Here is a 26818-nt window from a genome sequence, read left to right as displayed (position 1 = left end):
AGTAGATCTGTTCATGATCCCCGGTGAGTTTACTGATCATTATACCGTATGTGTCGATTCTAGATTGGATATGTTCATTTATTATGTTATTTTTGGTCTTGACCTTATGTGTTAAATCCAGGTTAGGTATGTATGTTTATTATGTCATGGGTGATCATGATCTTATGTGTTAGATCTAGATTGGGTATGTGTATTCATTATGCCAGTTATGTTTAGATGCATTGATTATGTTAGTATGATCATGTTCTTATTTCCATACTGAGACTGTATACATTGATATCCATGTTTTATATAGACCATGTACTATCTTATCTATTACTCGCTAAGTGACCCGCACTCACCACTATATTTATGTATTATCTTTTTCCTCAGGTAGCAGGTAATGATTGTGAAGTCGCTTGAAGTATCTTGTCTGCCGATCCCACGTCACATCAGAAGATGATCTTTACTTCGCTCTTGTTTTCTTACATGTTTCCTTATGGTATTGGCATTGTATTGATTTTTACCATGTGGCTATTTTATCGTTATGGTATTCTATTGTGTTTAAGTTATGCCGGCACGTCTTGTATCTTTTTGGTTTTGTGTGGTTTTCCTATATCTTTAAATGTGTTTTTGGTACAGCCGTGTAGGCTGCTTATTATACAGCTGAGTGGTTGTGTATTTCTGTTCCAGCTGTGTGGACTGTGTATATAACTACGTGGTTGTGTATGTTCCAGCCATGTGAGCTGTTGATAGCTTGTGAGTAGCCTTGTGACATTATATACATGTTTCATTTGTCATTATTACAGGGGAGATACCGTCCATTTGTCGGGCAGGGGCTCCTCTGGGGGCGTGACATAAAATGTGATTATAAAAATAAATAATATTCATACCAAATATTATGAGATAAATATAATCTAACTTACGGTCAAAATATTTGGAAATCCCTTGAGCAAGGGGGCCTTGGGCGTTGAATCTGCAACAAGTGGTTTTGGCCTCAATGTAAGCTCCAAACCAATGGCTTCTAATTGCAGACCCATGAAATTGGATACCGCATTGCACCAATTAAACCTAACTAGGTTGTCAAAATTATGTATATAGTAAATTAGGAATTGCACAGGTATTCTAAGAATGTTGCTACAACCACAAAATAGAACAATTGCCAAAAAAATACAGGATATACAGTTGATAGTACAACTTGTCATTTGATCTTGACTTCCTTATGGGTTTCTCTAAACATTTGGCAGAACAATCAAACTCTTGAAAAAACTCCATGTGCAGTGGGATAGAGGCCTCATTTAAATCGAGATGAATTGTCTCTCCATTGTCGGGCAAACCTAGAATAAGTGCAACATCTACCTTTGTAAATTTTAGTTTTTCCCCATGGAAGATGAAGTTGTGTTCCTCCTGATCCCAATTATCAAGCATATTCTGGACCTAAGCTCTTACAAAAGAACTAATAGGGAGGTCACATATCTACGATAAGGGTGTGCCTCGAATCATCTATTCTTGTTCTATGATTGGTTTAACAGAAGAAATAAATTTCTTGAAATGGCAAAGGGTATTTTTCCAGTTCATTCTTTTAGTTCTTCTTCTATTAACATAACTTGGATAACTAGGTCAAGCAACACCTCCACTTGTCGACGCTCCTTTTGTAGCCATTTTAAACTTATCAACCATAAATCAACAATCACACATAGAAAAAAAACTCTTAGATTCTGTAATAACGGTTGTGCTCTTATTCTAACATGCCCTTAACATTAACACAAATCCTAAGTAAAACCATTATAGAAATAACCACTAAACAAGCAACGAAGCTACATACAAAACTAATGGTCGAATGCCGGTGATGCTAGAGGCACGCCAGAATGGAGGTACGTAGGTTGACTTCGAAAAGCTAATGACACCCGAAGTAGGAGAGTGTGAGCTTGTGCTGTGATTCAAACGTTGGCCTGATATCCCCTAGGCCCAACGTAGGAAAATAAATTATTTTAATATTTTAACTTTTAACTTTTTAATTTTCTATTTAATCTCTTTAATTTTGTCATGCCCCAGAGGAGTCCTTGCCCGACAAATGGATAGCATCTCCCCTGTAACAGTGAAAAATGAAACATAAATACAATGCCGCAAGGCTACTCACAAGTTATAATCAACAGCCCACACGGTTAGAACATACACAACCATATAGTTATATACACATCCCACTCGGTTAGAACAAAATGATCACAACCACGTAGTTATATTATAAACATCCCACATGACTGTACTAAAAATACAACGGAAAACGAAAGAAAACCCATAAACCAAAATGTCACACTACTAGTCAACTAGGCTTTACACAACAACAATAAGACAAATACAAGATACCAACATAGCAAAACTCTAAACAAAATTGAAGTTATACAGTGTCAAATCCACAAAACATAATGCAAGTAAAACAAGAAATAAAACCAGAAACTGTCCTCGAATGTGACATGGGACCAGCATATAGAATACTCCAAGCGACTCCACAATCATGTACCTGCTACCTAAGTAAAAAGATAATGCATAAATGTGGTGATGAGTGCAGGTCACTCAGCGGATAATAGACAAGATAGTGCATGGTCTATATAAAATATGAAGATCAATGTATACAGTCTCAGTAGGGAAATAACAACATGATCATACTAACATAATCAATGCATCTAAACATAACTGGCATAATGAATACACATATCCAATCTAGATCTAACACATAAGATCATGATCACCCATGACATAATAAACATACATATCCAACCTAGATCTAACACATAAGGTCAAGATCAAAAATGACATAATAAATGAACATATCCAATCTGGAATCGACACATACGGTATAATGATCAGTAAACTCACCGAGGATTAGCAACAAATCTGCTCGTAACACCTGAGCAATAAAATCGACAGTATATACATGTATAATAAATGACATTGTATGAAGTATGACAACCAAATGCAACAATCATGGCTAAAACAAGTACAACATATCACAATCACATGTAGCTAGTATCAACTAGATATGTATGCAAATATATCTCCACAGATGCACCGCACATCATATGCAAATGCGCATGCATGCCACATGGTCACCCTCACCACCTCTCAAGACATCATGACCCCTATATGGTCTAGAAACTTGGGTCCATGACAATTGTACTACCCTCCAATCACTATATAGCGATCGAGGTGAATAGTTCGCTAAGTAGTTATCTAACTACATAACATCAAGGTCCCTAACTGCTCACACCACCAGATATCCCCCCAAAGCTGAGTGGTCGGGTGGCACGACAAGGCTAGCTCCACTCTAAGCTACCACTCTCCCACAGTAGCCGAATGGGCAGCTAACATGACTGACAACTAGCTCATATGGAAAGCGAGCAATGGTTGAAGAACCAACCCATATCACATGGGAGCAATGGTCGTCAGCATGCATATGTATATATGACTGTCAACTAGCTCATACCACAAGGGAGCAATGGTCGTCAGCATACAATGTAATGATGAACATGATGCAGTAATCATGATACCGACACGATCATCATCAAAGCAACCTCCCAATCATCATAAATATCTCTAGTACAATGATCCATTTAACACTTATATCTATAGATATGGGTAGATCTAATTGGTATCTACTAAATAACAAATATAATAAGCAACAACACCAGACACGTACACAACGTACACGTATGCACCCTACAACATAGGTATAATCAATATGATACCTCTAAATCACACCAGTTACACAAGATGACTAACATAGACACTATCAACATGATTCCTCTAGTAGTGTACATCAGACACATGTACACACAATCACATAGGTATAATTAATAAGAAACCTCCGATAGTCATACCAGACACATGACTCACCCAACATGCAAATGGATAGTCAATAAGGTAACTCCTATAAGACATACTAAACATGTGTACACTCAACAATATATGCATAATCATCATGTTGACTCAGTCAATAAGACATCCTCTACAATATATATACTCTACATATATATGCACAACAGACTATAAATGTCCAAAGCTAAGACTGTATATGAAGTAAGCAGATCATCTCAAAGGTCAAGCATAATTATCAAGTAGGATAACTATTAGTACCCCGTGGTAGTTTTGATATGATCAACCAAGTCAGGTTCGGTCCTGTTGATGTTTAACCTTGTGTCTAAGTGTGCAGGAGCTTAGAACCACAAGAAGTCGAGCGGAAGATGCGACTAGCGAGAAGGATGGCACGGGAAGAGCAGACGGGCTCGGTGCATCTGAGGGATGAGGTGCTGTGGAAGAATACACTGACGGATGAGAAGGATGCGTGCGGCGGTCTGAGGGATGAGAAGCCGGAGCGGAAGCCTACTTGAGGAGAAGGCCGGAAAAAGGGTTCGAGTGAGACCTATTCCGGTTGGCCGAAATCATCTAGGCGATCGGAGCGACAAAAGAGCATAACGTGACTGTAAGCACTACTGGAGGCATCTTCAAAGAAAGTTGAAGGTGCCTCTGAGCCTTCTGTGGAAGGCGTCTTCCATGGCTGGAAAGCACCTTCTATGAACAATACGAAGGTACCTTCCAAGCCTATGGAAGGCACCTTCAACTAGGTAGATTTTGCCATTGGCAGTGGATAAACTTTTATCCACTGGTGCCTCGCTGGAGGCGCCTTCCAGCCCTATGGAAGGCATCTTCCAGCCCAGGATAAGATTTACCAGGGGCTATAAAATGACCCCTGGACCTAGGAAATAGGATAACACTTGTAATTGAATCTTCTTGAGTTCTGTTCTATAATTGAGTTTGCAAATTGCTGCAAAGAGGCTTCTCCGCCTGAATGAGAGTTTTAGTACGCTTTTAACTTTCTTGGATTAACAACATTCCCGGTTGTAACTAAGTAAATCGATTGTGCCTCTTTTTCTTTATTTAATTTCTTAATTATGTTTATGCAAATGTTAGATTTAATTACGCTATAAAAAGTTTGAGGAAGGTTCATTTTTTCTATTGCAGGGCTATTCTTCCCCCTCTAGCCGGCCCCTACCGGGGCCAACAATAATAATATGGATAGATTTAAGATAAAACAACCTAATCCGTTAATCAAAACAACCATGCACTAAGTTCAAAGAACTAAAGAGACTAAGAAAGAAATACCCGCCTTAATCTGTTGATCGTGATAAACTAATCCCACGTTGAGACGCTCGTCCTGAATCAAAGTCCTACAATTATATGATATACAGATTTAGCTAATTACACATGAATTAAATAGCTAACTTAAATCCCCGATTGATGATTAACTCCAGCTAATATCAATTCCTTGATTGAATTAGATTTAATCCAACATTATCAACTCCTTAATTCATCCATGTAACAACCCACTTACTAACAAGTCAACTCAACATGAATCCAAATCCATATCCAGCACTCCATCACAAAAATACAACCAGATCTCCATACTCAATCGGATAACAAATCCCTTATTTAATCCTACTTCCTATAGATATAATCATGTTGTAATTAACTTCATTTAATCAACCCTTATGTACAATTGAATACTACATGAGAAGTCTCAGAAATAAGGAACAAAACTTACCCCCAAATTCGACAACAATGTGGCACTAGAAGTGGCTTACGACCAATGGTGGTGATCTACCACTATCCACCACTTCCTTCCCTTGCTAACCTAACAATCCAAACAATAAATCCATTAATTAGCCTTGTAATCTAAATCAAACTAGAATTCAGCAACCTTTAACTAACACTTACCCAAACTCCCTTCATATCAGACAATCATAGTAGGCAACAGAGAGCCGGTGGCTATGGTTGACAGCTCGTGCTCATAGTGAGGCAAGCTGCTACTCATGGCTGGTCGCTGGTCACGGGTGAAGAGGGCAACAACAGGGAAGGTCGGAGATGCTAGGGCTCAAATCTTGCCTCCTCTTGGTTAACAGACAGCTCGCGTAGATGCAGCGACTCAAGAAGAAGGATGGCCCCCAAATGAACTTGATCGATTGGGGAGGGGGGGGGGCTTGGCCGGCGGTGGCTCAAAAGGAGCAGGCGCAATCAAACAACAATACCAAGCTGGGATTCAACATGATTGAGATGGGGAGCGAAGGAGGAAGAGGTCGGTTGGAATGGGACCAACGACGACAAATCTCCCAAGGTCAGTGGCTTCGATGGCTGGCAGCGCCGACGTCGAAATATGGAGCTAGGGCATAACAAACACACCCCCAACACAATAGCACTGCACTATTGCCTGGTCCCAACAAAGATCGACTTTGTCTAGCACCGACATTGAAGCGGAGAGGCGTGATCGATGCCGGCGATGGAGGTGACGCGGAGAGGGAGAGATCTACTAGATCAGGAGGGGAAAGAGGGGAATCAGAAAGGAAGCTTAGGTAAGTAATATTTATACTTAGGTTTTGATTTAATTAACTTAGGTTAAATGATTTAAACCATAGGTTAATTAAATCAATCAACTCCCACTTAAATTGGGCATTCTAAATAGGCTTTCTCTTAGCCTATTAATTCATCCCCTTAAACATGTCATACGAACTTCATTTAAATCCCAAATTTTTTAAAAAAATTTTCAAAAAATCTAATAAGGTTATTTCTCCAATAATACCTATTATTTAATTTACCGTATCTTACATTCTCCTCCACTAATAAAAATTCGATCCCTAAATTTACTGCTCAACATAAGAATCCTCATTGAAAGGTAGCAACTAAGCAATATACCCATATACTACTCCATCCATGAAACATGAATAAATCCCTAACCATGAGGGATCAACGATTCCCATTTAAAACTACATGATAATCTACTTCCAAGTAGATAGTGATGACTTTGTGGGTTATGAGCTCACCGTGCTTCCGCTACTCCCACCTTACTGTCTAGCCAATTGTGGATAAAATCTACTACCTCAAAATCTATAACACACACTATCAGCAGATCCCCTAATATCTGTATAGTGCGCTCAAATTATCCATCAGTTTGAGGGTGAAAATCTATACTAAAACAGAGCTCTATACTCATGGTTTGCTACAAACTCTACTAGAACCGTAATGTGAATCACGGATCTCCATCCGATATAAATGCTCAGAGATATACCATGAGGTCTAGTAATCTCTCTACAGTTTAACCCTGCTTAATGATCTAAAGAATCCGTCCTACGAATTGATAGAAAGGAAGAAAATTAATCAACCAACCAATGATTACCCAAATCGCATCATATCCTCTCTGTGTCTTGGGTAATTCCATAACAAAGTCCATTATATCATGCTTCCATTCCCATTTTAGTATCTGTATCTACTGAAACAATCCTACTAGTGTCTGATATTCAGCCTCCACTTGCTGACATACTAGACATCAAGCTACAAAATCTGCGATGTCTTTCTTCATGTCGTTCCATTAATAGGAATGCTTCAAGCCTCTATACATTCGGGTACCATCCAAATGTATCACAAATCCATATCGGTGTGCTTCCTGTAGTAACTCCTCCTAGACAAGATGTAACTTAGGAACACACATAATCTCCCAAGGTAATAATGAATCTTGTATAAATGATGTCATCACATTTTCAGTATGAAAATGGTAACTACTAACTCTAAAATCATGAGCCGAATAATTCTTCTCATGATCTCTCAGCCGTCGAGAAGCACATGGGACTACTCAACAGCGCTGCTACAAAACTGCACCTAAGCTCTGGTACGATACATTTATGTAGAGTACAAATTTGTCTACACTAGAAGGTAAAACTAAGACGGGTGCAATTATCAACTTTTCATTTTAGCTTCTGAAACAGGTCTCACAAGCCTCTATCCAAGAAAATTTCATTACTTTCCTAGATAGTCCAGTCAATGGCATAACAATGCTGAAGAAACTCTCAACCAATCTCTGATAATATCCAGCTAGACTAAGGAAGCTGTGAGTCTCCTGTATAGAGTTTGGCTACTCCCAACTGGTAACAGCCTTTATCTTCTGTGAATATAACAATATGACCCTATTAGAGACAATGTGTCCCAGAAATCTCATAGAAAGTAGCCAGAATCCACATTTACATAACTTCTCATAAAGTTTTCTCATCAAAGTATCTCCAGAACTATGCGGAAATATTATTCGTGATCCACCTTGGATTGGAAATAAATCACAATATTGTCAATGAAGACAATAACAACTGACCCAAATTCTCTAGAAATACCAGATTCATCGAGTCCATGAAAATATTTAGGGCACTGGTAAGCCTAAATGGCAAGGACTCAAAATGTCCGTACAACAGGCACATTCAAAAGTAAGATCACTAGTAACGAGTTTACAATCTGATCACCAACTACAAATCACCAAATCCATAAATATCACAGAAATATTAATCTCCATGTCACTATCAACAACAAATACCAAGTAATAGACCACCAAGTCAAATATCTACTAATAGATCATCAAAAGATAACATATCACCATATCTGATCTCATAATATCTACCAATATCAAACCATCCTCAACATCAATCAAATCTGATATCTACCCGCACAATGATAGAGAAAAAGGAAGACATATAACCTTCAACATCCACTTCCAACAAATTTTAAGATATTCACCATGGTTCAACATTACATGTCTATGTTGTACCACTATAGAGATTATATCCAGTGGGAAAGTTTATTGCCATATACTTTTAGTGAAACAGATCAGTCATATACTCACAAATCTAACTTCCCAATGACCCACTCTCATCGTAGGGTACTATCAAGATATCGAAATATATCATCATTCTACCAGAGGTGTATGACTCAATAAGTCAAGGGATATCCCTTAGACTTCTTGATCGATAATCAATAACTCTCCAAATGGTAAAGATACGGTCAATCCATGAGATATGAGTATAAAAAACTCTACTAATCTTATTTAAAAATGTCCAAAGAGTATGTAAAATCTCATCCTTCCCAATACTCAAATATGTAAAGAAATGACAATTCAAAGTCCAAAGGGTCAATCATCCTCCCAATTGAGAGTCTACTCATCAAGAGGGTATCTCCACAACTCCCATAATCATGTCCATAAATATCCTTCGATAAATGTCAACTAAAGGTCAAACCCTCTGATCTGAAATATAAATTTCAAGCCCTGAGTAAAAGATCATGTAGTTAAAGTCTTGAGCTACTTGATGAAGACAATGCTAGTTGAGTCGACTAACCATTGCCCGATAACCTATCATACTATGATTGCTCCACTAGAGGTTCAGTAACCTCTAGTGGTGCACCATGCATATAAGGATAGAGGAGCACTATCACTAAATATCTAGTTAAAATACCTGTTAATTGATGTTGTGCCCCTCGAAGATCATCATCTGATATTTGCACTCAGTAACAATGGAATTTCATAGGTGTTAATCAACTAACACTACCTCTTCCACATTATTGTGAGTCGTATAACTCTAGGTATCATTAAGGTCATCTAACCATATCCGATCGATCCATGAGTCAGGATCTCCCATGGAACAACGTTAGGTGAGTCGACTGACCATTGCCTTATAAACTATCATGCCACCAAAGGAGGTAGAAAAGTACTTTCTCTTCAAACACCTGAAAGTAAGCACCAAGTGATGCCTTGATCTCAAAAATCATCTTCTGCATCTTCCTTCACATAGTGCCTGGTCATGTAAAGGATAAGCAGCTATCTTCATCTTTCCCACACGAGTACAAATCATATATCCGAATGTACTCTCCAAGTTATACAACCAAGTAATGGCAGGCATCTATTCAAATGTACCTTCTAAATTATCCAACAAGGTATAGACAATCCACGGTCAAAGTCCCCATGGAATACGATACATCGATCCTCTATAAATTGGTCGAGCCGACAATGGTATACGGCTAATTTAGCCCTTTCTACATCTGTACAAGTCATGTACTCAAACGTATCTTCCAGGTTATCTAACCAAATATAGATAACCCAAAGATCAAAATCTCTATGAAATAGAGTAAGTTGGTCCCCTACTGATCAAACCAACAAAAGTAAGTCCTCTACTGACCAAACCAACTAAGGTAAATTGGTACTCTACTAACTGAGTCAATATGAGTATGCAGATACTATCCACTACTCAGCTAATAATATTAGAGACTGGTATGTGACTCTAACTCTCACCTAACTAGTAATAACATAAAACTAGTAATACTGGTGGTATGGTAGAAGGAATCTCCTAAGACTGTAATCCTTGATCTCCAATAGGGTTAGGTAGACCTAAACAGTAGCAAACCCACACATGTAATACATGATACAAATAACTAGACAAGTACTAACAGAAGAGCACCAACACATGTCATAACTATTATAGACAACTATACATGTACTAACAAAATGTATGATAATAGTGATACAAACTTACCTCCTATAACTTAGAAATGTCCTGTCGTTGCCTAGTCCCAAAACCTGAAAAGTTACATCGAGAAAACAAAACATGAAATTCAAAATATAGGAAATAAGCCTCATAAACTTGTGGCTTTGATACCAATAAATTGTCATGCCCCAGAGGAGTCCTTGCCCGACAAACGGATAGCATTTCCCCTGTAACAATGACAAATGGAACATAAATACAATGTCACAAGGCTACTCACAAGCTATAATCAATAGCCCATACTGCTGGAACATAGACAACCACACAATTATATATACAACACACTCGGTTGGAACAAAATGATCATAACCATGCAGTTGTATAATAAACAACCCACACGGATGTACTAAAAACATAGTAGAAAATGAAAAGAAAACCCATGAAGGTAGATCTGCTACCTTAGAGACCCCCTAGTGTCAGTCCCATGGATATGGAGGGAGGTACATGCAGGTACACAGGCCATAAGCGCATGGTGGGGTAAACCCCAAGTCGTCAATTCTTGAGAATCGATCCTTGGCCATTATGCCAAAGATGACATGTGCCCACCATTTACGCTATGCCCTGGGGGAAAGGAAAACGCATAAACTAAAATGGCACACTGCTAGCCGGTTAGGCTTTACACAACCACAACAAGACAAATGGAAAATACCAACATAACAAAACTTCAAACAAAATCAAAGTTATATAGTGCCAAATCCATAAAACATAATGCAAGTAAAACATGAAATAAAACCAGAAATCGTTCTCGAATGTAACATGGGACCAGCAGACAGAATACTCCAAGTGACTCCACAATCATCTACCTGCTACCTGATGAAAAAGATAATACACAAATGCGGTGGTTGTTGGTGCAAGTTGCACCAGAATCAAACCTAAGTTTTGATGTTGTCAAAGGTTCAAGTTAAGTCTTGTTGTGATCTAACAAATTGACTGAGTGTGTAGGCTGTTTACTCAATCGGAAAGACCTAGTTGGAGGCTCGGCAGGAGAAATCTTAGCAGATCGTGGAACCCAGGTGCAAGTCCAAGCGGGTCGAGGGGACCTGATGCTTGGTGGTGTGATCGAGAGGTCGGGAGGACCAAAGATCAAGAGAAAAGTCCTAGCGAGATGATCAAAGCTAAGTGAAAAGTCCAAACTAGATCTGGAGGATCTAAGTTTGGCAGGTAGGTTGAGGTAAGCAACTGAAGAAGCGACAGCGAGGTCAGGTTCCAGAAGGGAACAATCTTAGGTCGCTAATCCAACTGAAGAAATCAAGAATGTTTCAAAGTTGAGATCTTGACAATTCTACTGTCTTTTATATTACTCATGCATTATAATATTATTACTGTGCTAACATCTATTTTGCAGGATTATTTTCTGTCTAACACTGTGTTGTAGGCCTGGCTGGATCGGTCGACCGAACCAGAGGATCGGTCGGCTGAACAAGAAGAAATCAAGGCAGTGTTCAGATCAAACCAGAACATATCAAAGCCCAATCAAAGTTTGATCGGTTGACTGAATAGTAAGATTGGTCGACCGAACCATGATGACTAAGCAATGTCAGTTCAACATCATCGATCATAAGTAAAGGGAAAGAAGGACTGATCGATAGACCAAACCCATGGATCGGTCGACCGAACTAATCAACATTAAACCAGTATTAAATGAGGATCTCGGCAAATCTCGACGAACATGGAAGGAGTCTGTTCGGTCGATCGAAAAGAGGGATCGGTCGACCAAACCCTTAATGAGCAATTAATGCCAGAGATCGAGCCAACGTCAGACTCTAGCCAGGAAGGAAGGGAGCTGGTTCGGTCGATCGAACAGAGGGATCGGTCGACCGAACGCCCATTACACCTATAAAAAGAGGCTCGAGGTTTGAGGCTGGGTAATACTTTCTTATCGACTCAAGTTTTCTTCTGCAAGCTGCTCGTGCTACAAGTCTTTATCAACTCTGCAAGTCACTCTGTCCGATAGTGTCGACCGAAGCTTCAACTCCATTACTTGTCGGTATATTTTATTAGCTTGCATTGTAATTAATTTAAGCAAGATAGTAGGTTGTTATTATCTTGCTCATTTGTACGTTCTACTTCTTTCCGAGGGCTTCGAAAAGAAGGGTTATAGTGGATTGTCCATCGGTGCGGTCAAGGACCGCGGGCCTTCTAGTAGGAGTCGACCTAGACTTCGAACGAAGTAAACAAACTTGTCTTTCTTTTTACTTTCCGCTGTGCACGACTCTGCTTTCAAAGAAAAAGAGCCCCAATATCCCCCCCAACAATTGGTATCAGAGCCTCGTAAGCTCTGAAATAACTTAACCATTTTTCAAAGTATTTTTTTAAAAAACATTTTCTTTTCTTTTAGAATATTTTTATCTTATCTCTATTTTTCAAGCACTACTAATCCCAAGACGAAAGTCTTGGAAATATTTTTTTAAGTCTTTTCTTGCAAGGATGTTGAACTTGTATCAAGAAGGTTATAGTACTGTCCGGCCACTACTATTCAAAGGAGAAAATTTCAGTTATTGGAAGAATAGAATGGAGTGTTACTTGTGTGAGAAGAAGAATATGGAGAGAGGAGGAAATAAGATGAGAGCAATAAAATCTATTGTTCATTGATATTTGTCCTAAGGACAATACAATGTATAATATTCAAAAAGTACTTGGTCAATTAACTAATTAATAAATAATAGAATTATTCTAAGAATAATTCTGAGAATAATTATAACAGAATTATCAGAATAATCCAAATACTAATATGATTTGATTTTATAATTTGATCTGGTCAATTTGGATAATTCTGTTTTATCTCTTTTCCCCCCCCCCCCCCCCCCCGACAAACTCAACGGGAGATCTCTGACGTTGAGTTTGCTTGCTAACTTGTTGAAACATTGTCTGGATAGTGGCTTAGTAAAAATATCAGTGATTTGATCTTCAGCATGATATATAAGAGACGGATAACTGTTGAGTTGCCACACGTTCACGCACAAAATGAAAATCAATTTTCGCATGTTTTGTACGAGCATGAAAGATTGGATTTGCTATAAGATATGTTGCTCCAATATTGTCGCACCAAATTTTTGGTGCAATACTTGATGCAAGATGAAGTTCAGAGAGCAGTGATTGAAGCCAAATAATTTCTAACGTTGTATTTGCTATAGCTTTATATTCTGCCTCAGTTCTTAAACGAGATACCGTAGGTTTCTTTTTCGAATTCCATGAGATAAGATTTTGTCCAAGAAATATTGCATATCCACTAGTAGAGCGTCTATCTTCAGGAGAACTTGTCCAATCCACATCACTATATGCATGTAAATATCGAGACGATTGACGATATAAAAGAAGACCATGTAGAATAGTACCTTTGAGATAGTGAAGTATTCTTTTTACATTATCCCAATTTTGTTTAGTTGGAGCACGCATGAATTGACAAGCACGATTTACCACAAAAGTAATATCAGGACGTGTGATAGTGACATATTGTAAGGCCCCAACAATACTTCGATAAATCTGTGGATCAGATAGAGCAGGAGAGGATGAAGTTGGAGAGTTGTTTATAGCAATTGGTGTAGAGATCGGACGTGCTCTATCCATTTTAGCTCTTTGAAGAAGTCCAGTAATGTATTTGCTCTAAGAGAGAAGATAGTCATCCTCATGTAGAATAAGCTCAATACTAAGAAAAAAATGAGCAATACCCAAATCTCGAGTAGGAAATTCTTGATTGAGAATACTTAATAAAGTTATGATACCCTTGTGATTATTGTCGGTTATCAGAATGTCATCCACATAAATAAGAAAAAATATCATATTTCCATCATTATATTTATGAAATAGAGACGAGTCAGTCTTTGATCCAGAAAATTCTTGAGCTTGTAACCAATTAGATAGTCGATGAAACCATGCATGAGGAGCTTGTCGAAGACCATATAAGGATTTCTTGAGTTGGCAAACATGAGATGGAAATTGTGGATGAATAAACCCAGGTGGTTGCTCCATAAATACAGTTTCCTCAAGATGACTATGGAGAAATGCATTTGAAATGTCCAATTGTCGCACAGGCCAATTAGAACTAACAGCTATTGATAATAATAGTCTGACAGATGTAATTTTGATTACTGGGCTAAAAGTGTCATTAAAGTCAATACCTGGTTGTTGACTAAATCCTTTAGCTACAAGTCGAGCTTTCTATCTTTCAAGAGAACCATCAGCTTGATGCTTAAGACGGAATACCCATTTAGAGCCCACAACATTCATTGAGGGAGTGTGCGGAACTAGAGTCCATGTTCCATTGTGAAGAAGTGCATCAAATTCTGTAGCCATTGCACTATGCTAGTTTGGATCCTTGTTTGCTTGTGTAAAACAGGTTGGTTCAAAGATTTTGAAGAGACCACTAGAGCTCGTGGAAGGAGATATCGAGTTGCATTTAGTGGGCAACACTCATAAATATCACTAATGGGAAGCATGCGACGAGGAGCATTATCATCTGAATCACTTGTTGATGACGAGGAAGTAGGCTGACATGGTGATGTAGATGACGAACTTGCATTATCCAAGGATCCAGAACCAGAGAGCATATTATCTTCGATCGGCGAGACTTCTAAGATTTGAGCAGCAACCTAAGGTGATTCTGATGGTATAGGAGAGTTATTAGAGAGCTCCAGAGCATGACCCAGGATGCCATCACTTCTGATAATATTAGGTGGCATTAAGAAGGTGCCACTTGTATCTGGAGGAGAGATTGAAGAAGCTACCGAAAAAGGGAATAGAGACTCATCAAAAGTAACATGTCGTGAAATATAAATTCATCCTGTTGGTATATGCAAGCAACGATAACTATGGTGAAAATTGCTATAACCAAGAAAAACACATTGTAGTGAACGAGAGTCAAGTTTGTGTTTAGAATAGGAGCGTAACCATGGATAACATGCGCAATCAAAAATTCGAAGGAAAGTGTAATCAGGGGTTTGATTATAAAGTTTTTCAAAAGGACATTTATGATTGAGCAATGGAGTAGGAAGTTGATTTATGAGATATACTACAGTGCTTACAGCTTCATCCCAGAATTTACGCGGAACCGATGCATGGTGAAGAAGAGCTAAGGCAGTTTCAACTATATGTCTATGTTTTCTCTCAGTAGAGCCATTTTATTCTGGAGTGTGAGGACAAGAAACTCGATGAACAATTCCACAAGAGATAAGATGACGATGGAGAGCTTGATATTCGCCTCCCCAATCAAAATGAAAAGAGAGTATTTTACGATTAAAATATCGTTCAACTTGAATTTGAAAATTATAGAATATATCAAATAAATCAGATTTCCTTCTCATAGGATAGAGCCAAGTATATTTACTAAAATGATCAATGAAGGTAACATAATATTGGAAACCTTGATTAGACAAAATAGGTGCAGGGCCCCAAACATCAGAATGGATTATTTCAAGTGGAAAATTAGAAACATGATCAGATGAAGAGAAAGGTAGCTTATGACTTTTAGATTCCATGCAAGCCCTACATGAATGAGATGGAGAGGAGGTAATAGAAGTAGGTAAATCATACCTATTGATGATTGACTGAAAAATACGAAAGGAAGGATGACCAAGTCGAGCATGCCAAGCTGGTTTATTTGTGCGTTCACCAACAAAAGCTTTGATTGAAGAACTTTGAAGACAGTAGAGGCCATTTTTGATTCTCCCATAAAACACAATAGCATTTGTTCCTCTATCCTTTATAAGATAATGATTATGATGAAACTCAAAAATGACATTGTTATCAAGACAAAACTGACGTGTAGAAAGTAAATTTTTAGTGATAGATGGAACATGAAAGACATTGCACATGTGAAAAGTTTGATTAGATAAATGAACATATGTGTTTCCAAGATTAGCAATTTGCAAACCTGAACCATCACCTACTTGCACCGTATCTGAGCCATAATATGACATTATGTCTGTAAGGATATTATAATCTGATGTGACATGATGAGTTGCTCCAGTGTCAATATACCAATCAGTAGATGAAAACTCTGGGGTTTTACCACAAGTAGGCACAGACGAAAGAACTTTAGGATATACTTGTAAAATAGATGATTGTCTTGAGGCTGTAAGACCACCAATGAAATTTGAGTCAAATGGACTAGGATAATGAATACCAAAATGTCCAATTCCAAGACAAATTTGACATTTTACCCTAGACCAATCAAGTCTTTTAGGGCATATATTTCCAGTATGACCAACGATGTGACAAATCTGACATCGGTCTAAACTTTGCTTTTGACCTCTTTGATGTCGTCGAGTATTTGACATCTGAAATAAAAAATAACTTATTCGATGGCAATGGAGAAAAAAACCACGGAGACGGGAAAAAAATAGAGATTAAGGAAGAGGAAAGAGAAGCAAAGGGGTTGGCAGCGGAAGAAAATAAATATTTTTCGTTTATTCTAAAAAATAGAGAAGAATAAGAAAATTAAACGCCGCTTATAGGATCTCCGCCTCAAGGAATTGAGGGAAGATGAAAAAAAAAAAGAGATGGCTCTGATACCATGTGAGAAGAAGAATATAGAGAGAGGAAATAAGATGAGAGCAATAAAATCTATTGTTCATTGATATTTGTCCTAAGGACAATACAATATATAATGTTCAAAAAGTACTTGGTCAATTAACACTACAATAAAACCCTCATAGACATCAGTGGAACAACAACGGTTTTAAGCAAAAAGCGATGTCTTTGAGTATTTTACAACGGTTTTTCCAAAAATCGGTGTCTATGAGTCCAGATTTTTGCTCATAGATATCGGTTTTTTTAGCCGATGTCTATGAGTGCCTTTTTTCATTAATAGACACCGATTTTAATCGCAGTTTTTAAAACCCGGTGTCTATGAACCAAAATTCTAGCGAACTTTCTTAGCGCGCTTTCTTTTGGGCTTCTACTCACCCACCATAAATCGAAACCCTAATCCTCCGCATCCTCCTTTTAGGAGTTACCATTTGAAAGACAAGTAATGGATCTCTCGACGGCGATGTGGACGGCGGCGGTCATCGGCGCTGTCATGGTCTACTGGTTCGTGTGGGTGATGGGCTCGACGGAAGTGAAAGGCAAGCGGACAGTGAACCTTAAGATGGGATCGATCATGCGGGATAAGGTGCAGGACAAGTACAAGCAGTACTGGTCCTTCTTTCTCCGCTCTAAGGAGGGCATTGCCCCCCACCGTGTCCGACGACGATAACATCCCTGCCTTTGTCGACACCTTCTACAACCTCGTCACAGACATCTACGAGTGGGGATGGGGGCAGTCCTTCCACTTCTCGCCCTCACTTCCTGGCCCCTCCCACCGGGAAGCTACACGCATCCACGAGGAGCCCGCTGCTGATCTGAGAGATGGGGATCTCATCTTTCAGATCGTCCAAAGTTGGTAATGGCAGCACCTCGTCATCCACTTCATGTATCTCAAAAACAGCGGCATACCTACTCAGTCCCAGTTCCTTGAGCCATGACCGCACTCCGCCATCCTCTTCAGAATGGCAAAACCCGTTCGGGTCAATCCATTCTACCCCATCCATATCTGAAGGGGCTTCCCCTTCCGCAACAGGACCAGTGCCCCTACTATCCGAAACCCTAACCCTTCCCCTGGTCCTCCTGCGAGACGGGCTATCATACCCTTCCGTAAACCCATCATTTGCAGCATCCTCTCCGCCACCAGTTTTGAAATCTGCGTCTTCCATGCCTTCATCTGCCTTCAAGACCCAATTTGATCGAACCCGCCTTGCACCCCGCCATGACTTCGGATCACGCCGGACCTTAATTACTCCCGGCACGAGCGAGTCGAGGCTATCGTCGACAGAGAGGAGAACTCTTTCGTCGAGCAGAGTCGAATGCAGAGGAGGGAGGGTGCTCATCCCGTCGTCACCGCGAGAGTCAAGTTTGGCAGCAATCTGACGGGTCTTGGAAGGCAGTCTATGGTGGAAAACACGGGGCTTGGCGTGATATCCGGGAGCTGAAAGCTTCCACTGTTTAGGCCGCTGCATTAGGGGATCCGAGGGAATGACAGCAGGCTGGTCGCCAATCTCCCCAACGTGCACGCTAGGGCGACGCTGCCGCTTGGTACCGGGTAAAGGCGCGGCCAGTACATCAATCAGCTCGGCCATGCCGCCATTGGACGGTGGCTCCGGAAGTTGGAGATCCTCCATCGAATCGAACGTCGGGCACTCCACCGCAGTCCGTTCGTCCTTCTCCATCCCAAGCTCTTCGCTCAAGTTCTGACCTTTTTCCTTAGCACTCCCATCATCCCTGATTCGCTTTGCGCCGTTCTTTGCCGCAGATCGTAGATGCCCATCCGGAGTTGGAGTTGTTCGTGGGAATGGATATGGATGCTTCAATCCATGACCAGGCCCGGGCTCGGATAGAGAAGCTCTTGGCCGTGGATTCGCGCGACAGCAAGTTGAAAGCTTACACTCATGTCAGAAACTTCAAGTACATCAAGTCGGTGCTTGGCAGCGTCGATGAGAACCTGCTTGACGTTGGGGTGAACGACATCTTGATGGACCTTGGAATCTCATCCATGCAGGTTATTGTTCAGTTGCACTTCTCATGTTTGATGAATTACCGAAAAGAACTTACTTTGAATCTAATAAGTTGGTAAGCTATTTAACAGGTGGATGACTCTACAAGGGGATTTAGTGTGCAAGGTGATGGACCTTTGGATATGCGCATGAATCCTCAGGTTAGAGTTCTTAGATGAACTATTTTACTTTGATTATTGAATTAGGATATAAGGCAGTGTGAGTTTTTCACCCCTGCATTAAAGTAGAATGAATGTGATTTATTCAGTAGGTTGCTTGCCTAATTACTACTTGCCTATAGGAAAACTAAATCAGCGATTAAAGGTGATTAATCATCTCTAGTTTAAGCCATTTTGTTCTCCAAAGAAAGTATCTTTCTTCTAGTGCTCTGTCAAGCAAATGAAACATTTACTAAGAGTGTTGATGCAGGCAAGTTTGACAGCTGAAGAGATATTGAATTCTTGGCCTGCTGCGGAAGTGGGAAAGGTACTACGTGAATATGGAGAAGAAAGCAATTGGCAAGTTATTCAGAATCAAATTGTTGAAGCTCGTGCACAAGGGGGATTGCATACTATAGATGAACTTGTGCATCTTGTGAGAAGAGCATCATCCAAGTCAGGAGGTATGGTTTTCCACTGACCGAACACACTTGTTTTCTCGCTCACTCAGCACTGCAACCTCTTTGGTATCAACTAATGAGAAGAACCATCTTTATTAAAGATAGCAGAGTGTTGTTTCTTGGAAAGATTTGTTTAGCATGTTTGTTTAGAGTTTGGCTAGGCCATGACTCAATACTAATCTTAATTTGATTGTTTAAATGTTGGGCTCCTGTTTCATAGCAAAAGGTTCATTTTGTGACTCGAAACTAAGTTTTTTTTTTATTGTTTAAGCGTATTTTCTGAATTTTGAGAACCAATTTTTTTTGTACATCTACCATCAAGTATGACCCAACTTTATTAGCTGCTATCATGTTTTCATTAACATTATATCTATAAAGGTAAAGCTGATAATTTGGGGAAAAATGTTTTAGAGGTGCTTAAGGAAATGATTCCAAGCAGAGATGAAGAGATCAAATTGAAACAATATAAAGAGAAACCATCTCTGAAGCTTGGTCCAGCTGAAAGCTTCTTGAAGTCAGTGATTAGTATCCCGTATGCATTTAAGAGAGTCGTTACCCTGCTTTACATTTCTAATTTTGATTCAGAGGTCAATTACCTAAATGATCTTTTCAGGACTCTCAAGGTAAGTCTATTTTTGCTAAGTCATATCAAATTTCACCTGATAATATACTGCACAATTTGATATGTTGGAGTTGACCACAAGGATTCACTTCCAGCAATGGTAATAATATAATATCTTCCATTTTGCATATAAGCCCTAAAGATAATTTGTTGCATTTTCCAACACTATTTCAGTATCATAATTGATACAAACTCATAATTGATTTTGATTGATTATGAATGTCTCTTAGCTTTTCCCTCATTATATCAGATCTTGCTGCTACTATGCTTTTCCCCTGGTGCTTGATGTGTTTCTATGTAGTCTTTGAACTTCTCTATTTCAATTTTGGCAGCTATGTGTTCGTTTATGATTAATAGTTCAATAGAATTCAGGGTCACTGATTTGTTAAATGATGCTCTTGGTCCTTCCATGATTTTTGAATTCAACCATTATCATGCCTAGTAATTTGTTGTATGATACTGTCAGTTCTTATCAATCTCTACACTTTAATTAGAAGAAGCAAATTATCTATGTTATATTCTAAGCAGCATATACTAAGTGTCATATATGAAAGTTTTAGATTTTACAATGATTTTTTTGTGCTAAATTGCATATGTATATGTGTATCGGTGTGTATGCGGATGTGCGCAATTATCCTTCAATGAATTAAGCATTATGAATAATAGTCTTCCACAACAGCCTTTAAAAACTTAGTATTCTATTTTATTTGATACATGTACACATTTGTTTTAGTTATTTGACATATGGTGGATTATTGAGTCATGATCATGAATTAACTTTGTATAAAGTATTGTAGATTATCTTTGTTGCAAGTATCAATTAGAAAGGGACTTTCTTTGGTTTAGATATTTTGCATTCCAAATTTAGTTTGTTGGTAGTTCTCATTGCAAAACCAGACTGAAAAGCTTTCAAAATGCTTGATTTGAAGTGTTAGAAGCATAGAGATCAGAAAAACTAGACTGGCCTCATTAGAGCTAGAGCAGATACTTGGAAAAAAATAAATAAATCAAAATTACATCTTTACCATTTCCGCTCTCATTGCATTACAAGTGCAATAGGAAACCAAGTTAATCTTTTAGCATGCCCACTATCTTATAAAAAAATTTAAAAATGCAATAGGAAACAAGGTTATGATTAACTTCGTTGCAATAATTTCTGGTTTGAGATAATTGATGAATGTTTATCTTTTTAAGCATTCCAATTAGTCATCTTGTTACCTGGTGCTCTTATTACATTTTCAACTATGATTTTTGGTCTTGGTTTACTAATATATTATTTATGTGTTTTTACAGTTTACAAATCTCAAGTACTCCAGAGTTGAAATTGATGAAGTGTGGTTCGAGTGGACTGAATGCATGCTAGATTACATTTGAAGTGCGGTTCTACCTTGATGTGTTGTTAAAAGAATGTTCTACCTTAATTCTGATATCTATTAGCTTTTGATGTAAAAAGAATGTTTGTGTATGTTATAGATACAGTTGTAAGAAGAATATTTATGTAATTTGTGAATATTTATGTATTTTATGGATACTGTTGAATGAAGAATATTTGTGTAATTTGTGAATATTTGTGTATTTTTTTTGTTACTGTCGGTTTTTCACTGTTTCAGAAATCAAATTTGTGTTGTTAAAAAATACTGATATTACATCGGTTTTCCACCGCTGCAAAACCGGTGTTATTAACTAATATTACATCGATCGTATACCGCTGCCAAAACTGGTGTTATTAACATAAAATATTACATCGGTTTTACACCGTTGATGAAACGGTGTCGTTAAGCGATACTACACCGGTTAATAACCGATTTGAACACCGATCTCGTTAAGTAATACTGCACCGGTTTTAACCCGATGTCTAAAATGGCAGACCTTTAACATCGCCTTCATAGACATCGGTCGAAAATGTAATAGACACCGATGGAAAACCGATGTCTATGAGAGTTTTTGTTGTAGTGTAACTAATTAATAAATAACACAATTATTCTAAGAATAATTCTGAGAATAATTATAACAGAATTATTAGAATAATCCAAATACTAATATGATTTGATTTTGTAATTTGATCCGGTCAATTAGGATAATTCTATTTTATCTTTTTTAACTTGAAGTCTGATATCAAGCTTTGGTTCACGATCTTAAAAGGCTACACTCCTCCGACGAAAGACGGAACACTATTAGAACCAGAAGAGTGGACTCCCCCAATGATCAAGAAAGCACAACTAAAATATAAGGCGATCAATACCATTCAGTGCGGGCTCACAATGGAGGAGTTGAACCGAGTTGGCCTCTACGACAACGCTAAAGAACTGTGGGACTCTCTAGTCAAACTATACGAAGGGACTGACGAATCTAAGGTAAATAAAAGAGATTTACTTTTAAATAACTTGTTTAACATTAAAATGTTTCCCAGAGAGACGACCTCGCAACTACACGTCCGATTAAAGGACATCCTAAATGGCCTACATCTGATCGGACACAACTTGGAAAACTGTGACACAATAAGGTACTCGTTGAACGCCTTTCTGAGGAATACTTTGTGGGCATCAATTGTAGATGGTTACAAAGTTTTTAAGGATCTTTCAATTCTAAAGTTAGATGAATTATTTTGTGAGTTGGAATTGCACGAACAATCTAACGTAAGCCATGTCAAGAAAGGAGTTGCTTTGTATGAAGGTCCAAGCAAGGAAATAAAATCAAAAACAAAGATCGAGTCAGAAAGTGAGTCAGACTCTGACTCGATAAATGAAGAAGAACTGGTCAACATGGTCCGGAGAGTTCTAACGAAGAAGAAATTCAGAAGAACTGCTAAAAAGACACCTCTCAACCCGACCCAAAACAAATCAGAAATGATTTGTTACGGATGCAACAAGAAGGGGCATTTCAAAAATGAATGCCCAAATCGGAAGGAAGAAAGTGTAACGACCCAATTTTCCTCATTAGGAGTTTTAAAAGTTCTTAAAAATATTTAGAAATGCTATAGAAATATTCTAGGGATTTTTAGAAATTTTTAGAGTATTTTTATGTAATTTTTGGAGGTCGTTTGGTATTTTTATTAAACGAAGGAAGTTTTGACAAAAAAATGTCCAAGTCGAGATTCTAACCGTGGACCTCGGGTTAAGTCAAACCTTAAGTAAACCGGGTTAACAAAGTGTGCTGCGGATATTTTGTGAGCATATATGAAACAAATTAGTATTAAGCCATTTTTGGGAACAGAAATACCAAAATAAAGGGAGCCGAGCAGAGTTCGAACGCGCGACCTCCAACTCGCGCTAAACCGCTGCAGACCAAGTTTTCGGGCCGGCGGTTCTGTTTAGAATTGATAGCAAAATTTTTAAAAGAAGGTAACCGAATGTTGAAGTTATAAAAGAGGAGAACTTAGGGCTTGATTGATTACCCGTGACCTAGCTTTTCCCTTCTCCTTTTCCTTTTTTTCTCTCACGTGCGCGGTGCTTCTTCTCGGGCGAAACCGCAGTGACAAGCCAGAGCTGGGGTTTTCACCTCCGGCGACCGGCGAGGGGGCTAACGTCGAGAGTTCTTCACCATTTCGGGATCCTCTCATCGAAGAGAAGCTGTGGACGCAAGGAGTCGCCAAAGATTTCAAGTTAACCGAACCCTAGAAGCATTAGAAGGTTTCTCATTCGGCTGTGAGTCAAGGAAACAAAGGTGAGTTGCTACTCACCTGCAGTAGGATAGCTCCGAGGTTTATTTCTTGTTATTTTCCTTGTTCCCGAAGCTTTGCGTGAAACCTTAGAGCTTAAAGAATCTGCAATAGGGATTTAGTCTTCCTTTTGGTTTCGGATCACGCTGCACAGATTTGCGGTTTCTTTTTATTTTTGTGGAACCAAGCTTAAAGAATCCTGTACAGAATTTGTTGCTTGTGAAGCTTGCTTCCATGAGTCTTATAAAGAAAATAAAGGGATGTTTCGTGTACAGAATTAGGATAGTTAGAGGTTTAAGAGCAGCATGTGTTCCTTGCTTTCTTTCTCTTATTTCAGTTGAGTTTTTTCTTTCATTGGATCTGGACAGGGTCTTCCTGGATGTTGTCCATCAGATTTGTTTACACTTAGTTCTTCTCTTTATGTATATAGATATATCTTTTGGTTTGGGTGGTAATAGAATGAAATAAATGTGTTGATACGAATTTCAGAATCCATTCAAAAGATTTGGGCATGTATTGTTTTTGTACTCTACATATGCTATTTTGGTACTCATTAAAGTTTAGATAGGTGCATACTCTACTTAGAATTTTGATTATTCTTAAATTGAGTTTCCATATGCTAATCATAACCATGTGCTTAGTTGAAAACTAGTATTCCAGGAAATACCCTAGATTATTCAGATGATATGTTCGTAATATGGAGATTTCTAGTTGAATAAGTGTGTAACGTGCATATGTAATTAACCTGTAAAGATAGAGTTTGGGTTGTTATGTACACATAAACTAGCAAGCTATAATCGGTCACAGTACTTAATTAGATTCAAGAATTAGTTTAGAGTGTTTACTGATATGTATAAGTTTAGGGATGTTCTCTTGGACCAATATTATGATGTTCTCTTGAACCAGCATTACGAGTTTCCTTTGCTGTGTAGTTTTCATTTTTGTTATTAGTTGGACATGAGCAATTTCCCTTGCAGAAATTTATTAGTAGCATGCAGAACTTTATTAATAGTATGCAGATTTTAGATAAGCTTAGTATGCAGATTTTAGATAAGCTTAATATGAAGATTTTTGTTAAGCTTTGCATGCAGATTTATGTTAAGCTTTGTATACAGATTTTTGTTTAAGCATTTCAGTGTTAGAATTTGTTTAAACATTTCAGTTTTGTAAGGGGCAATCTTTTATAAGAAAAGTATAAGAAAGATAAAGAAAAGAAAGAAAAAGGTCAAGGCCTTAAGTAGATCCCAAAGTCAAGACTTTAGGGATTTTGGCACACAAGGTGCTTATTAAAATGCCAAGGCATTTAAAGAAGAAGTAATTAAGATTATAAGTATTTTACTTTTAAGAAGAGGCTAGTACCCGACTTCCGAGGTTGTCGTTAAACAAATCCAGGTGTCCAATTCCGAGGTCTTGGCCCTGGTAGACCGAGGTCTGCTCTTTTAGGATTGGTGGCTCGTTACCCCAACCTATTAAGGGAACGCGCATAAGATGGTACTACGCCTGGGCCCAAGAAGAGGTTGATTATTATTTTGAAGTATTATAAGTATAAGTTTTTGAACAAGTAAAACGAGTGTTACATAAACGTAAAGTATTAAAGATTAAGTTTAGAACAAATGAAATAAGTTTCATATAGTTCTAAAAATCAGTAAGTTTAGTTCTTTATTCTACCATTTTTATCTAGTAGATGAGTAGTTTTTCTTGTTTACCTATTAAATGAGCAGCATGATTAGCTATTAGAATTATATCAGTAGATTCCTTAGCTTTTCTTTGCTATTAGTTTGATATGAGCAGATATATTTATGCTTTACTTTCTTTTAGAGCATATAGTTTCTAGTTCTTTCTATAAACATGCATATTCGTGTTTTTGTGAGTTAGATAGCGCTTACTAAGCAAATTTTGCTTATAGATTGCATTTCCTCTTACTGTAGATACAGGAAAGGAAAAGATATAGAAAGGAAGGCGACAAGGAGGTGTTCGAAGGATGTGTGATGCCAGGACTATGGAAGCCTTGGGACTTAGTTAAGGATTTGTCTAGATTAATTCTTTATTTAGGATCATAAGAAAATTAGGAAGTAAGAGGTTGTATTTCATTATTAAGTTTCCGCATTTTAGTAATTGGGATGATATATGTTATTTTGATGTTATTAGAACATAGTAGATGATTTGGGATCTTGAGTAATATAGTTCTCTTTTGTTTTGGATTATTTACTGCGTGAGTTGTTGATATATGTTCCAGCTGCCTGTGGCTAATGTATACTTTGTATGTATATCAGTTTAAGGTCTCCGGTACAGGGGAGACTCTGTCGAAATTTTTCGGTAGGATTTCCATTTGGATTTAATCATACCGGTTAAGTAGAATTAGTAGTTAAGTAACGGTCACTCTTAGAGAGTAGTAATAGTAGTAAGAAGGGTGGTCGTTACAGTTGATATCAGAGCGGTTCCCATTCTCCAGCATCACACATCAGTACCATCCTTGCCGTCTTCAAGTAAGAAAGTGTTTAAGTTTTTTCTTTTATGCTTTCTTTATTATTTGCACTATAGAGTAATTGCTTATATGCGCTTTAGTAAGATAGAAGTTTTGTTTCTCTTATATTCATATACATAAGTATGTTTAGAAAGGATAGAGAAGATATCAAGCCTTCCAAGGACCACTAATAGGTACGATGCATTATGAATAATAGAGGACCGAGAAGTTAAGAGACTAAAGAGCAAAGAGTACCATTAGTAAAAGTCATTTAGAGCCAGAAGCACGAGGAAGTTACTTAGGAGCGTAAGGACAGTATAAGACAGAGATGTCCAGAATTATTCTAAGTTCGAGGACGAACTTTTTATAAGGTATGGGGGATTGTAACGACCCAATTTTCCTCATTAGGAGTTTTAAAAGTTCTTAAAAATATTTAGAAATGCTATAGAAATATTCTAGGGATTTTTAGAAATTTTTATGCAATTTTTGGAGGTCGTTTGGTATTTTTATTAAACGAAGGAAGTTTTGACAAAAAAATGTCTAAATCG

The 26818-nt window shown here is 38.1% G+C and overlaps 1 protein-coding gene across 1 annotated transcript; it reads right to left on the bottom strand.

Moving 5' to 3' along the window:
• Positions 1 to 17659: 17659 nt before the first annotated feature.
• Positions 17660 to 18583, bottom strand: LOC122039755. Its single transcript, XM_042599214.1, has one exon. The coding sequence runs from the start codon at positions 18581 to 18583 to the stop codon at positions 17660 to 17662; it is 924 nt and encodes a 307-aa protein (XP_042455148.1).
• Between the last annotated feature and the right edge of the window lie 8235 nt (positions 18584 to 26818).

This window comes from Zingiber officinale, chromosome 1B, assembly GCF_018446385.1.
Source record: "Zingiber officinale cultivar Zhangliang chromosome 1B, Zo_v1.1, whole genome shotgun sequence".
NCBI classification, from domain to species: Eukaryota; Viridiplantae; Streptophyta; class Magnoliopsida; order Zingiberales; family Zingiberaceae; genus Zingiber; species Zingiber officinale.
Note: the sequence above shows the minus strand (reverse complement) of the source record. Positions and strands in the feature narration are given on the sequence as shown.

What these genes read in the sequence shown, in the direction of transcription:
- LOC122039755 (XM_042599214.1), bottom strand. Translation starts at nt 18,583, where the DNA reads ATGGAGAAGGACGAACGGACTGCGGTGGAGTGCCCGACGTTCGATTCG.